General features: G+C 43.0%; 1 protein-coding gene across 1 annotated transcript in view; it reads left to right on the top strand.

The window, feature by feature from the left end:
• The first annotated feature begins 262 nt into the window (after nt 1–262).
• The window catches only part of CUNH11orf53 (chromosome unknown C11orf53 homolog), a 28,593-nt gene continuing 13,597 nt past the window's right edge, over nt 263–15,258 (top strand). Inside the window, exons 1-2 of the mRNA XM_040630709.1 lie at nt 263–272; nt 3,475–3,584. Of these exons, the coding sequence (XP_040486643.1) occupies nt 263–272; nt 3,475–3,584 (120 nt within the window). The remainder of the gene's footprint in view (nt 273–3,474; nt 3,585–15,258) is intronic.

The following is a 15,258-nucleotide window of genomic DNA, read 5'->3' as shown; positions in this document are numbered from 1 at the left end:
GCCCCCCCTTTTCCTAAATCTTTAATCCCTTCCTCTGACCTGTTCAAATATCCTCATATCTCTATAAATATGGAGATATAAAAATATAAGCAAACCTCTCCTTGACTCTGTAGCTCTCTCCAATTATCATGCAACTCCTGCTTCCCTTTCTCATTCAAACATCAAGAAGAAATCTCCATCCCTGTTCGGCACTTGACATGATGATCTGGCTTCTAGCTACACTTGCAAAGCTTCTCTTGCTACAGTTGACATCAACCACTGAATGGAAAGCAGTGGGTGCCATGCTCTCCTTATCTTCCTGGACCATTCTCTCCTGCCTTTCATACTTTTCCCTTCTTCCTTGAAATCTCTTCCCCTGAATGCAGTGGATGTCTTATTCCGCTGGAGTTTCCTGGTTCTTCTCCAACTATTTCTTCTTCATTGTCTTCTTCATTTCTCTCTTCCTCCTCTGCCAATGCTTCAGATGTGGACATTCCCCAGGCTTTCATCTGTAACTTCCATCTTTACTCCAGAGCTTCCCCAGCCAGTGTGTTGGGAGTCAGCATTATGGGAGTTCCCAAGATATCGATCCTCTGGGGCCTTGGGAGCAGCCTGGCCTGCTTATCCTGGTGTCCAGGACACACGGTACTGTTTCTGCATGAGCCGTCACATGACTCTACCTTTTGAATACTCCCCCAGGCAATTCCATCCTCTTTCCTGGTTTCATTACCACCATATCATGATGGCTCCAAAACTTACGTACCTAGACCAATCCCATGGGGAAAACTCGGGAATCACCCTTGAATCTTCCCTCTTCTTTTTCTCCCACACCAAAGTAATTTTCAGATGTATGCTCCTTGCCCTCTTATCTATCACTACTCAGAACCCATTATCTCTTGGGCGGAGTGGGGGGGGGTGCTGGGGGGGATTCAGTGGCCCAGTGGGTTAAGCATCTGACTCTTGATTTCAGCTCAGGTCACGCTCTCAGGGTCATGAGATTGAGCCCCAAGTTGGGCTTTGCGCTTAGCGTGGAGTCTGCTTAAGATTCTCCCTCTCCTTCTCCCTCATCTCCCTTCCCTCCCTCTCTAAAAACTAAAAAAACAAAACAAACAAAACGAAACCAACAACAAAACGAACCTATTATCTCTTGTATGCATTCTTCTAGAATCTTCCTGACTCATCTCCCTGTGGCTTTGTGATTCTTAAATCCACCCCCTACACAGCTGCCAGAAAAGTCTATCTAAAATGCAAATCTAACCATACTGCTCACTTGCTTAAAAGCTTCCAGTGACTCATTGCCCACAGGATGAAGTCCAAACTCCTTTGCCCACCAGAAACTTCATGACTGAGCTTATTCCTTCCCTCTTCCAGCCTCACCTCCTCCCTCACACAGCGTGCTCTGTTCCTGCCTCCAGGACTTTTTCCCTGAGGTCCTCGATGCCCGGAATGTTCTTGCCCACGTTATCCTCACCACACAGCCCTCCCTCCAGCTTGGGTTCGCCTCTGCCCTCCCCAGACCCCCCACCCTCACAAGGAATTGACACATCTGTGTTTTTCAGAATATCCTAGGCATAATTCTGTTGTTGCTCTTAGCACCTTTGCATTAAAGTGATCTTCTAAGTTTTTCTCTCCTTCCACTAGACAGCAAATTCCTTTAAATGCCCAGTTCTGACGCAGTGCCTGACATAGAAAATACTTCGATAAATCATTAATGGGTAAATGTGGCCTTAGGCTTTTCCAAAACTGAAGGAATCACTTGTATTCTAGAAGCAGCACCTAGATTCCTTCGGAACAAACAAAAAGTCATCAAGCTTTAAACTGGAGGCTGATTTGAAAGAAGTACTTCAAGCCTCTTTAATTAAAAGATATATAGACCAAAATTAGATCCTGTCGAACTTAGACCCAAAGGACTATTCAAATAACTTTATTATGCTGAGATCAGGTTTGTGTGTCACTTTGTTTGAACTAAATAATACACTGCCTTGGAATCTAGATTTTTTTTTCCTCCATTTTGTCCAGGCATTTTGGATAAAACTTGATAGTTCAGCGTATTTTCACACGCCCATCTTAGAAAATGCTGCAGAGAGATTTTACGGACAAAGAAGCTGGGGCTAAGAGGTGTGATGGTCCCCAGTCTGTGAGCAGAGGAACACGAAGTCATGCAGGCACTGCCCGCTGGGCCCGCAGCCTCCTCCATCCCATGTGCCTCTAGGTCTCTGGTTTGGGTTGCGGTTCTTTCCTTCCTTCCTTCCTTTTATTCTCTTTGTAATGAGATTTGACTCAGAAGTCAAATATATCCTAGACTATCCACAAATTTCACCAGATTAGAGGATTTGTTTGGTGATATGCCCACGCATATACATGTGTGTACCTTCTGCCATGCGCACCGATGCTGAATTCTGGGCCAGCTGAAATCGCTAGTAAGCCAGCAACGGCTCACGCAAAATGAATTGAAACCATCCAACCTACTACAGAACAGTGATTTCAGAGTTAGAACATATCTTATAGTTCCTGCAGTTCTGCTACGATTCAGTGCTTGAACGCTTCTGTAATTGTCCAAACAGAAGGTTTTCCTGTCATTGCTTGACTGTCCTCTGTGACAAGGAACTCGCTATCCCTAGGAGCAGTGCTGCCAATTTCAGAACCTTAGGGAAACATTTTTCTCTATAGTCTGGTATCTCTCTGTAGTTTCCTCATGGTAAAAATAGCAAATGCTCCCAGTCGTTAGAGCTACAATCTAACCTAAGTCTGGATCCCAGCTCCATTGCTTACTAACAGCTATGAGACGTTGGCAAATAACTTACCTCCAGACCTCAGTCTCCTCATTCATAAAATGGATCAAATGAAATAATACAGGTAAATCACCAAGCACACTAATATGTCGGTAAGTGCTCAATAAACATTTGTTAAATGAATGAATGACTCTTCCCTTATACTTGGCGTAGTTTCAAAGCAGCACCCCTCCATGTCCAAACACCATATTTTCAATAATAAAAACTGCTTAATTTAGTGCAGTAAACAGAAACAGTTGGCTTTCTTCTGAGGAGCATAATGTTAAAGCACTCCGGTTAACCAGCTCACCCACCTCAGGTAGGAATATGATATGGCAGGAACGCTGTCACTCTGCAAACTGAATCATGCAAATCTAACTTTTGCATCAGGTAGTAAGAAGCATTATTTCAAGGTGCATCCGATTCCTGATCTTGTGCCTGAAGCATAAATTGTAAACCTTCCTGGAATAAGTCTTGACCAATCAGGGTACAAAGAGCTGTTGTGTAAAAGGTGGAATGGTGGGGGGGTTTTGCAGGTAAGCAGAGCTTGGATGAGTTTCTATCAAAAGAAAGACGCTAAGTGGCTTCTATTGAAACCACTTCAAGTTCAAGTCCGCCATTCTAATGAGCAAACAGCATCACAATGACCAGCCCTTGAATACATCCCCCGGGCAGGTATCCTATCACTCCACCCACCTTTGATCATTACTTCCATTTGCTTAAGTCCCAGGAGACTACAGCAAACGTGTGTATCAAGGCGTGCGAGTGAAGCACACGGTCAAAGATCTACTGGCAGAAAAACGATCCAGGCAGACCAGTAGCTCAAGATTTAATGTAAGTCTCGATTTAATTCATCCTGAAGTCTCTGTGAGCATAAGTCCTCTTTTAAGGTTCGTTATTTCCCTCTCCCTTCTCTAGACACCAGGTCTCACTTCTTGAGTCTGATGTTCTGGAGAGCAAAGCCTTTCTTGAGTGGGCGCACAATGCATAATGGTGATCACTGATATCGTGGTACAGGTGTCGATATATGAGCGAGCCCTTCGAGAGCTCTGTGAACTTATGGGCTGGCTTCCTCAGCTAGTGGCAAGGAAAGGATGCTATGTCCTAACTTTTTCATTTCTCCCAATCATGAATTAACTAAGGTTCAGCTTGTGGGGATAATGGTAACGGTCATCGACATGTTATTCTAAATCTGGTAGAGACAGCGTAGAAAAAGCCTCTCTGTAGCATGCAAAATTGGATTGAAACATCCTAGTTGGAGATGTTTTCCATCTGAAACTTCTGTCTGCCCTCCGTGTCTTCATAAATAGCTCCGCCCTATGCTTAAAATGTTTAAGTATTTGCACCCATATCTCCAAAAATGATTCTAGGGAGGGAGTAGCAGTTGGCTGCCAAGATGGGTTTGTGATCACTTAGTCTATTGGTAAGATGTAACGACATGAGTGTCAGGCATCCGTCGTGTGTTGCTTGGTGCAGGACACAAGAGCAAATGTGGTAAGCATGTAAAGCACCTAGTACAGGGGCTGGCGTGCCATGGGCACCCTTTCTTCTGGGGGGCTGCTCAGAACATGGGCTCGGCGTTCAACACCACTCCATGATCAGACTGCTGGGACATGTTTCAAGTGAACCAACTCCAGATTCTATTTCCTCCCATGCAAGAACTTTTATTGCACATCTTCTGTCTTCCTTTATTTTAAAGCACGTCCTCTCTTCTAGTTCAACAAATGGAGCTTAGTTGATAAAAATAAAATCGGAGTAGTTGGCTCCTTGTCTGTTAGCGAAGCGTTTCTTACCGTCTGCTCAGAGTCATGGCGGCGTGCGTTACAAATATCCCTACCAATTTAGTGTCTTAGGGAGAGAAAGGAGGAGACACAGAGAGGCGGGCTGGGGGCGGGGATTTGTTTTTATTTTTCTAAGATTTTATTTATTTATTTGAGAGAGAGAGAGAGCATGAGGAGGGAGGAGGAGGGGCAGAGGGAGAAGCAGGCTCCCCACTGAGCAGGGAGCCCGACCTGGGGGCTCGATCCCAAGACCCTGAGATCATGACCTGAGCCAAAGGCAGATACTTAACCGACTGAGCCACCCAGGTGCCTGAGAGAGGGAATTCAGAGTCTACTCCAAATGAGTCATGGCTTCATGGGAGTAATGTGGCTTGGTCACAGCTACAGCCAGAATTGTGAGATCTAATGGACGTTCCAGTCATACTGCCAATGGGGAAGGCAGGGATCACAGATTAAAGACATAGTCAAGGAGCAGATACTGTATCTGCCCAGTGTGAGTGAGGCTCTAACTCACTCCTTGGCATCATCATCAATACATACATACAATGATAAGGCACAATGCCAGACAGAATTACAGAAAAAGACAAGAAAGCATAGTATGTCCAAATGGTGGGTATAACTATATTCTTCTTTTAAAAATAACCTACCATTTTTTTGCTTAAGATCTGTAATTATCACATAATCCATTTTCATTATTTTTTGATGTTTTACTCTTTCAGAGATGTAACATATACACATAATTCATAATAAACCATAGTGTTTGATTTTATTTTAAAGTGCAGATTCCTGATCTCTGTCCCAGGCCTGTTAACATAAAGATTTTGAACTGGAGCCAAGGAATGGTCATTTTTAACCTGTTCCTTGGGGTGATTCCTTTGCACATCAGAGTTTGAGAACTTGATCGTAGACCAAAGAGCTGGGCTTCAAGCTTCACACAGCCAACATCACCTGTCAACATCATCTCTACCCTGATCATAATTTGTTGAGCTATTGCTATTGGCCCATTGATACTGACAATGATATAGTGAAAGTGGAGACAAGAAACACATAACACACAGTTTGTGACATTACACACCAAATAACCTGGTGGAAAAGAAGATTTATACATTTAAAAAAGACAAGACCACATAACCAAGCTCTAGACTAAAGACAAAAGACCAGGCAGATAGCCATGTGATATGAAGACTACAATACTATTTACATAGAGACAGTTTAAAGTGCACTTCCTCGTGTTGTCTCATTGAATGGACACACTAATCCTGTGAAGTTGGTAGTTACTTGGTTTTCCATTTTACAGATGAAATGTTGAGAAGAAGAAGAGGCAGGAAGTGATGGTTCTCAGGCTGCACAGTTAGCAGGTGGCAGGTCTTCTGGCTCCCAATTCAAAATTCCTTTAAAAGGGACAGAACACATGCCAAGAACTCCATGCCAAGAACACATAGGACAGATCTATGTGGACTGGGGTGGAACAATCTCTGATTCACACTGTCTTAGTCCGTTTGGCCTGCTGTAATGAAATACCACAGACTGGGTGGCTTATAAACAGCAGGCATTTATCTCTCACGGCTCTGGAGGCTGGAAGTCTAAGATCAGGGTGCCAGCTCGCACGACCAGATTCTGATGAGGACCCTCTCTGGGGTACAGACTGCTGACTTCTGATTGTACCCACACATGGAGGAAGGGCCTAAGGAGCTCTCTGGGGGACTCTTTCATAAGGGCACTAATAGCATTCGTGAAGGCCTCACCCTCATGACCTACTCTACTCACGTCCCCAGGGCACCACGTATTAATAACATCACAGTGGGCATTAGGATTTCAACATGGATTTTGGAAGGACACAAACATTCAGACCATAGCACGTGCAAACAAGGAAAATCAAAACACAGGAAAATATATCATGTGGAAAGAACTTCTAGGACAAGGAAAGTACAAACGCGCCCTAACTATGGATAGTTATTCTCAGGCGTCAAGTGCACAGGCAGCATGAACTTAACCTTGTCTACGGGTTCACATATATTACCTGATATCTCAACACTAGTATCGTATTCTTTTTTTTTTAAGATTTTTTTATTTATTTATTTATTCGACAGAGATAGAGACAGCCAGCGAGAGAGAACACAAGCAGAGGGAGTGGGAGAGGAAGAAGCAGGCTCATAGCAGAGGAGCCTGATGTGGGGCTCGATCCCAGAACACCAGGATCACGCCCTGAGCCGAAGGCAGATGCTTAACCACTGTGCCACCCAGGCGCCCCATAGTATCGTATTCTTATCCTCACTCCAATGCCCTGTTAAATTTAGGTAATTAAATGCATATTTCCCCAAAATATGGTTATTTGGGCTTAAGGTATCTCCATAAAGTGATTTTACTGTCCACCTGCTAACCGCTAGTCTAGATTATCTGTCTATCTCAAGAGAGACATCATGATCCTTAGAAGACCTATTTCTGTCCCTGTTGCAAGGGAAACCTGATGAGCAGGAATCATGGAGAATCACATTGCTGGTGGCACTTGAGATTCTAATTGCATGGATAATACTGAACCTACCTTCTCTTTTTCATGCCAGTGCACCAGGCAACAGTGAGTTGAATGTCTTGAATAAGTTCAGATGGGGAAGCCATCCTTAGGCACGTTCAAACTTTGCTACTGACAGCATGGGTAATAACCAGTGAGAGGCCAGCTTGAGGAGATTAGAGATCCCACCATGCAGTTCTGCCATACAGAGTGTGATAGGCCACTCTGGGGACCCCCAAAGATCCCACATCTAAACCCTGGAACCTGTGAATGTTCCTTTCTATGGCAAAATATGTGATTCAGCTAAGGACCTTCAGAGGAGGCACCTACTCTAGATTATCCAAGCAGATATTGCCTTGCATTACCCTGAATGCAATTACATGCATCCTCATGAGACAGGCTTTGAGAGACACACACACACAGAGGAGAAGACACACAAAACAGCAAGAGGCAGGGCGGTCAGGAGGCAGAGCTTGGAGTCACACAGACACAAGCCAAGGAATGTGGGCAGCCACCGAAAGCTGGGAGAGGCAAAGGGTAGATGTTCCCCTAGAGTCCCACAGGGAGCACAGCCCTGCCAACACGGTGAGTTGGGCTCCTGGCTTCCAGAACCATACAGATAGACAGTTCAGTTTTTTTAAGCCACCCAGGTTGTGGCAATGTGTTACAGGAGACCTAGGAAGTCAGTACACATCTATGATGAAAAGTACATCCCTCTGGATAAGTATCCTTCAGAAAGTATCCATTGATGCCCAAATTGGTGCTCTACTCTTTGTGACAACACTTTGATAAGTTTATGCAGGCTGTGTCAATCCATCTTTACCACAATCTCCTTCAAGAACATCTGTTTTTGATACCGTGAAATGTTTTTCACATCTTCACAATGCAAATCAAAAGGAGAGAAATCCCTTTCACCAAAGACTGGACTTAAAACCACTTCTATACATCCTAGCCATGAGCCTGTGGTTTCACACTATTACTGTAGACATCTGGTTTTAAATAATGATTTTTCTCTTTCTTTCTCCATTTTTTCTGTGTTATTCTTTACTCCACTACCCAATCTTCTATCATAATATTTAAAATATGAGCCATTCACCCACATCTAATACCAGAAAATATATATAATTAGACCTTTGATGTAGATTTTTGTCACGTGTTTTTTTTCAATTACATGATTTCAGTTGAGTTTCATAAAAGCAGATTATTGAAAAAGTTTAAAAACATCATAAAATTCAGTGAACTCTCAGTTATCTATAGTAAAGAACAAAAAGAGATAACAAGAGGAAGCAGTAAGGCTAATAGCCACAATTATTCATTTTGCTTTGAAATTATTTGAAGGATTTGCAGTCTCTTGAGCTTTCTAATCAGGTTTTTCTTGAGCTATCATAAAGATTCGTTTAAAATCTTTGAGTACACAACAGCTGGCGTGAGGGATGAGCCTGTGCTTGGGGTCCGCTGTTCAGTTTCTTTTATCGGTTTATGGGCATGCTAATAGCTAGCTTGCCCATTCATCAAAATGCTAGAGTGAGGCACAATAAGGAAATAGTAAAGTTATTTTAGATCAATATTCTACATAAATATGAAGGGAAATACATGAAGATTTCTAGGTTGTTTTGGAAAGCGTGAATGAAAGAAAATGATAAGGTGAGACAGCCCAAGTGGGAAATATATTTGGATTGTATCAGTCTTGAATTATAAATAGCAGATACACGTACAGACCAAAAGTTAGCTGTTTCCACTTGTCATGGTTCTTTTACATCAACCTCGGTTGTTTGCTTCCCAAGTCGTAACAACTTACACTTATTTTCTTTTTCTGTATTTTCCCAAATCCTTACATTTGAATTACCTGCTGAAATCTCCATACCAAGAACACATAGGAAAAGCCATATTGTCAGCTGGGTGTCTTGGTTAATAATATTTCCTAATTATTTCTGAAAGGAAAGCATTGTAAACACAGAAAGAAGTATGATGACAGTACATATTGATGGGAAAATTTGGAGTAACAGAAGGTAAATGGGTGCCATAGAGTGCATTTATGGCTTAGAGTAATTGAAAGTGTTTGATCTTTATTGACAGATAGCAAAACTCTAACTGTGAGACAGATGTGTATTGCCTAGCTCCATCCATAATAACTGCCTGCCTTTCTATCAAGACTGCTAGTTAGAGGTTTGCTTAGTTATATATCCAGCTGCTGTTTTGCAGTACCAATCACATGCACACTTCAGTTGCCACCGAGTGTAAACATTGCGATGTCTGTATCTGCAATTTGCATTTGGATTTCTCATGAAGTGGTTAAAAAAATAGGCAATTGGCAACCGTATATCATAGCATCTCAAGATTTCTTTGATTTCTCTGAAGCTCTGAAAAACACATCCAGGACATCTCTTCTACACCAAAAGAAAAATGCTCCTTCCTCTGTCTGTTTCAACCCCTTCTCCTGGCTCTCAGTGATCATGGGCAACTCCTTTCTTCTCACTGGGTCTCAGTGTCCTTGTGAATAGAAGTAGAGAGTCCATCTCAATATTCAGTTTGGCTTGATAGCTTTTCCTGACCTCGGAACATGTCCCACGCACTGACAACACTATCCCCAACTTCCAAGGCCAAGCTGAACCCCTCTGTTTTCTGAGAAAGTTAAATCCCCTTTCCTCTAGTTCAAGCAGAGCTTTGCAGATTGAGTTTGCAAGGGAAATGGGGAACAGAAAAATCACATAAAGCACAAGACCAATTATGTGGAGTGCAAGTGTTCTGACACTAACTTTAATGTCTAGTCAAAGACTGGTATGGGTGGCACCGTGAAGGTGACTTTGAAGCCTGGGTCTCCTCCTGTCACCTCGGTTCTTTCTGGGGTAGATAAGAATGTTGAATAATAATAGTTATCATTTACTACTGCTAGCTCTGAAATAGGGACTTACAAATATTTTCATTTATATACTTTACAGTATATGCCATTTATCAGCAAGAAGCACAACAGCCTTGGAAGGGTGGCCCTCATATCTATTTTTCAGATGAGGAAAATAAATATCAGGTAGAAAGCAGCGGAGCATAGATTTGACCCAGGTTTGTTGGATTGCCTTTGTTTTGCCTTCTTAATCTACATTTCTGGTCCAAGGAAGGACTAGCTTTGGAATAACCACTTTGCCTCAGGACCTCCACTCAGCTCTCTTGTCACCCTTCAGATTCCAGGCATGCTGTTGGGTGCCGGTCATGACCTTTGATCCCTCTCAACCCTCCTGTCCCTGCAGTGATTCCACAGATTGTTTGATGATGCCACACCCAGTCTCAATCAGAACCAGCACCCTCCATTTCTATGATACGCAGACATCCTCGAAAGAACTAGACACAAAAAGTTCTTGATGTCCTTCTAGAACCTATCTCTAGCTCTGTCCTAGAACTTGCTTCCAGACTGTCATTCCTCTCTGTCATTCCCCACCACTCCTGGACCTCTGATCTCTTGGCCTCTCTATAAAAAGAGGAAAACATTTCCTGAACCGCACAGACCTTGCAGACGCCTCCCTGCTGCTCTCCTGGAGATCTCTAGGGTCTACCTCACCCAGCCTACTTCTCGCTGAGCTTTTCCTCTTGCTGATAGCTCACTCTCCTGCTATGCCTTTTGATGAAGTGCGGTTTCTTTTTTGAATACTACCTCACTTCCTGAGAAGCTGGTAGCCCATGGCTCACTCCTGGGAATGGATATCAAATGTCACTTCTCCCACTTGAGAAGGCAGACAGCATATCGGCTCCCTTTTGAGGGCTGGAAGAGACAGATGCCTGAGCCCAGGGAAATGCAGAGTTTACCAGCTCAGTTGACCTGCTGTCTCTGGTGATCCACCTCTTAGATACTCTTCCAGTCTCCACGGTGTCCAGCATTCTCTCATGATCTCACACACTAAAGACTCATATGCATATGCCTGATAAATATAACAGCCACCAAGGAAAGGGAGAGTATTCTCCTTATGCTCTTAACTTCCTATGAAAGGTTGGGAAAAGATGAAGAGAGGTGGACCACCAATGGTCTCATTTCCTAGACACTAAGCCAGTTTTTAGTGTTCCATGCTAAAGACAGATGGCAGCCTTTACTGATATCAAAATCCAATTTTAATCAAGATATACCCCCCAAAACCTGCTGAAATTTGGACAGTTTATAGACTGTGCTACTTTTCTTTGGTATTCTGATGTGGTGCTACAATAATGAAGAGGCTAAAAGAAGAAAGAAGACTATGAACTGATTACCCATGCTTTAAATTTAGGGAGTCGGCCATACTTTCCTTTTTCAAGGAAAAAATCCCAGCCATTGCATCTGTGACTATCTTGTCAAATCAAAGAACAGAGCACTTGTAAGTTAAATTGAATCCATGGTTGAAGAAGGGGAAGATTTGGGCGGTGGTCCCAAGCTCTGAAGACATACAAGTGCAAAAAATATCTGTACATCTATTACAAGAAATACCCATGCTCTTCTCTGATTTCTTAAAATTACTTTTTATCTCAGCTCTCATGAACTGAACCCATCCTACAAGGTGATTTGGCTTTAGTAAGATTTTCCTGGTTGCCTGGACACAGCAAATGGTCATCAGATGACCCAGTGTTTGTCTTCCTGCTTTGCTAGTGTTTTATTTTCTTATTTGTTAGAAATACCTCTTCCTCTTGTGTTTGATTGTTAAATCTCTTAGGAAAACTATTATTTTTCTTTAACAAGTGCATCTCACTTGCCCTTGCTACTTTTTTCCTGAATTGCCAGCAGAAGGATCCACTTATTTGTAATGTTTTCAAGGTAATCAGTGTCTATCCCAGGAGTGTCTCCCCCACACCTTTTGCTTCCTCTTATATTGCAGTGCTTTGCATATTGCTTGCTAAGGTTGCCAGCTCACCCCCTCTGTGAGCCCAGAAAGAATTAAAAAAGAAAAAAAAACCATTTTCTGAGCAGGCAATGCCTTGTCAACTCAAAATGCGCACGTTTGAATACAGACGTACATATTATGTCCTTGGCATTCGCTTGAATGAAGGCTTTATATATAATGGCCTTTCAAAATAGCCCATTGTCCGACATTAATTAGCCCACTATCCTGCCTTGTTTGTAGAACTGAACCACATTTCCAGGGTTTTCCACGTTCCCCACCCAACCACCTGCTCTTTCACAATTGCAAAAATTTTTTAAAAACAATAATAAAGGTGAACCTTTTGCAAGCAACTTATTTTTTCAGCTGTTCTATTGGTCCTGTAGTTCTTCTTCTTCTTCTTTTTTTTAATATCATGACGTCTAAAATATTTCCTAGTGGTGAATTCTTTCCTGCAGCTTGTAAAAATCATCAGGTTCTGCAGTGAAACAGCCATGGCAAGTCCATCTGGCCGGGCTCAAGGTCTGCATATGCCGTTCTAGCCACAGTGTACTGGACTATTTGTCACCGAGCAGCCCCTGTGGCTCCTGTTGTCTAACTTAGCTACGTAAATACACAGAGCGTCCCGAAGGCGCACCAGGGGTAAAAAGAAATGTGTTTCATTTTGTAACTTAGGCAACAGGAATCACTTTCTCACAGAGACAGCCCAGACATCATTTTGTGACCAGCAGGAGAGTTTTAACAGTCGAATGTCAAGAAACTGTCAGAAATTTAGAATTCTGTAATTGTGTTAGTTTTTCAAAGGACATAAAATAGTTCATACACAGAAATGTAAGACACTTGGAATCATAGTTTTTTTTTTTATTTTGAGATTTACAATAAAGATATGACCTAAATTCCATTTTGTTAACTTTTACTAAGGAGCTGTTTTAATTACAAAAGAATGCATGGTAAAATTTCCAAGAGAATAAAGGGTATAGAGTAAAAATAGAAGTCTGCTGACCTCTTCTGATTCCCCATCCCCTTGTCCTACTACCCCAGGGTCAACACACTTAGCTCCATGTACGATCTTCCAGAACTTTGCTGTGACATTTTATTAAAAAGAAATAACGTTGTTGTACTAACAGGTCAATGAACATCAAAATCTATGTTCAATATTTACGTGCCCTATTACAAACGTTCATAAATTAATGTTCTCGTGGTAAATTCCCTTCGCCCAAGAGAGAATCTAAACAAGACTTTAAGTCTTCAGTGTTAACTGTATACTATTTGAAGACTATAAGCAAATCATTTAACCCGCTTTTGTCTCCGTTGTATACCAATTGCATAGTACGTCCTACTTCGCCAGAGACCGGCGGTAACGAAAGCCAAGCACAGAACAGGTGAGCAGGTGCTTTGTGAGGTCCATCTCCTGCAGTCGAGGGCTTTGTGGAGAAAAGGCAGATGCTTTTAAGGATATATGTGTCGATATTCCTTCCTCACCATTGTTTATTGGACCTATACAATATACTATTAAATCATTTAAGAATGTAGGGGGGTTTTCTTTGTAAATAGTGCAGTCTGAGGGGGACGTGCCAGCCCCCTCTTCATACAAAGGCGTCAGCGGGGAAGTTGGTGATAAAGAAGAAAAGGCAGAAAGAGCCCCAGGAATTGGTACAACTGGGACAGGTGGCCAGCAGCCCTTGGCAGCACTCACACAGCGAGTGTCAGCCTTTGGAAGGCTCTAAAACAAAGCCAGATCGAGTTTGATATAAACGTTACCTGCTGACCTCCTGACATTCCGCCCCCGTGGAGAGCCCATCGGACCCCCTCATCGCTGGATCTCTGTTCAGTTGCAGTAGCGCATATACTCACCCATCATCCATTCCTGACCCACCATTTTCAGCACCAGATTAAATTTGCTGGAATGCCAATACCACTATGTCCACACGGCTGAGGAGCTTCTAAAAGACCATTGCCTGCTACTGGACAAAGTCCAAGCTCTTCAGCATGGCTCATAAAAGTCCTTTATAACTTGGCTCCTACATCCTCCACCAGCTTCTCTTCAGCCTTCTGTCGGCCAGCTTCCTGCACACATTTCCATGTCGTCGATGCTGGCCGCACATTCGAGCCTTTGCTTTTCTCCTCAAATACAATGGCCCATATCCTCTCTGCTTCCTGACTTCCTCTCATCCTTCAAAACCAGACTCAGATCTCTCCCACAATAAGTGTGTTCAGCCACCTTCCCCCAAGAAGGCAGCCCCTCACCCCCACCCCCTACCTGCACGAAATCAGGCTCTGTCACTTACTGGCTTTGCAACCTTGGACAAGTCCTTTATACTGTCTGATTAGTTTCCCAGTCTACAGTCTAGAGATAACTTACAACAATCTATTTCATTAGTTAATAGTGAGGATGTGATGATAACACATGTCCGTCATTCAGCACAGTGCAGGGTACATAAACCACATAAATATGAATCTTTAATAAAAATGATGAAACGCACACTAATATACTCAAAATGCCTGCCATAGAATCTGGCATGAAGTAAGTATTCGTGAAATGCTTCCTCTCAACCCTGTTTATACAGTTATGCTACTGTCTTCGCTATAAAACTGTGTGCTCCCTAAGAACAGAACCCTGCCTTATTCCTCTTTTTACTTCTGGAAACTATCATAATCCTGATACATAGTAGGCACACAATACATTTTTATTTAACCAATTAAGTGAAACTCTTACTCCTGACAAACCAACTTGCTTATTATTTCTTGAAGAAGGGTTGCACTTTCCCACTTCTGTGCTTGGCTCACAAAATTCCTCACACCTGGGAGCCTCCTTTCTCCTATCTGCATCCCCTCATCCTTCAGTGTCCGTTTCAAATCCTCTGTCTCTGTTTCCCCCTTGTCGGACTTCCAGCGTATGTAGAGCATGGGCCATGCCCTTGGAAACCAGGTGCATGGACTCCAAAATCTCCCACTATATAATGTGTTTGGTTGCCCTCCCCCCCGGCAGCAGCTCACCTCCAGCGCACCTCCACATTATATGATCTAGCCTGCATTGGAATCCACGAGCTCTGCACCATGAGTAGGGGTATGTCTGCACCAGTTACTTGTTGCTGCATGAGAACCCACCCTAACCTTAGTAGGTGATAACTATTACTTATGATTTCTCACAATTCTGTGGGTTGGCTGGATTTTCCTCTGCTGGTGTCCCTGGGGCTCAGTCACGCAGCTGCCCTTAGCTGGAAGTTCAAGATGGCCTCCTTCACATGTCTGGCCGATGGTACTGGCCGTCAGCAGGAGCATTGGAATTCACTTCCACAGTCACTCATCCTTCAGGATTCGAGACTGACTTCCTTAAGAGATCATAAGGCAGTATTTCAAGCAGGAGAAGGTGAATGCTGCAAGTC

Source organism: Ursus maritimus, unplaced genomic scaffold (genome assembly GCF_017311325.1).
Source record: "Ursus maritimus isolate PB19 unplaced genomic scaffold, ASM1731132v1 scaffold_16, whole genome shotgun sequence".
NCBI lineage: Eukaryota > Metazoa > Chordata > Mammalia > Carnivora > Ursidae > Ursus > Ursus maritimus.
The sequence above is the reverse complement of the archived record's forward strand: the minus strand, read 5'-3'. Positions and strand labels throughout refer to the sequence as shown.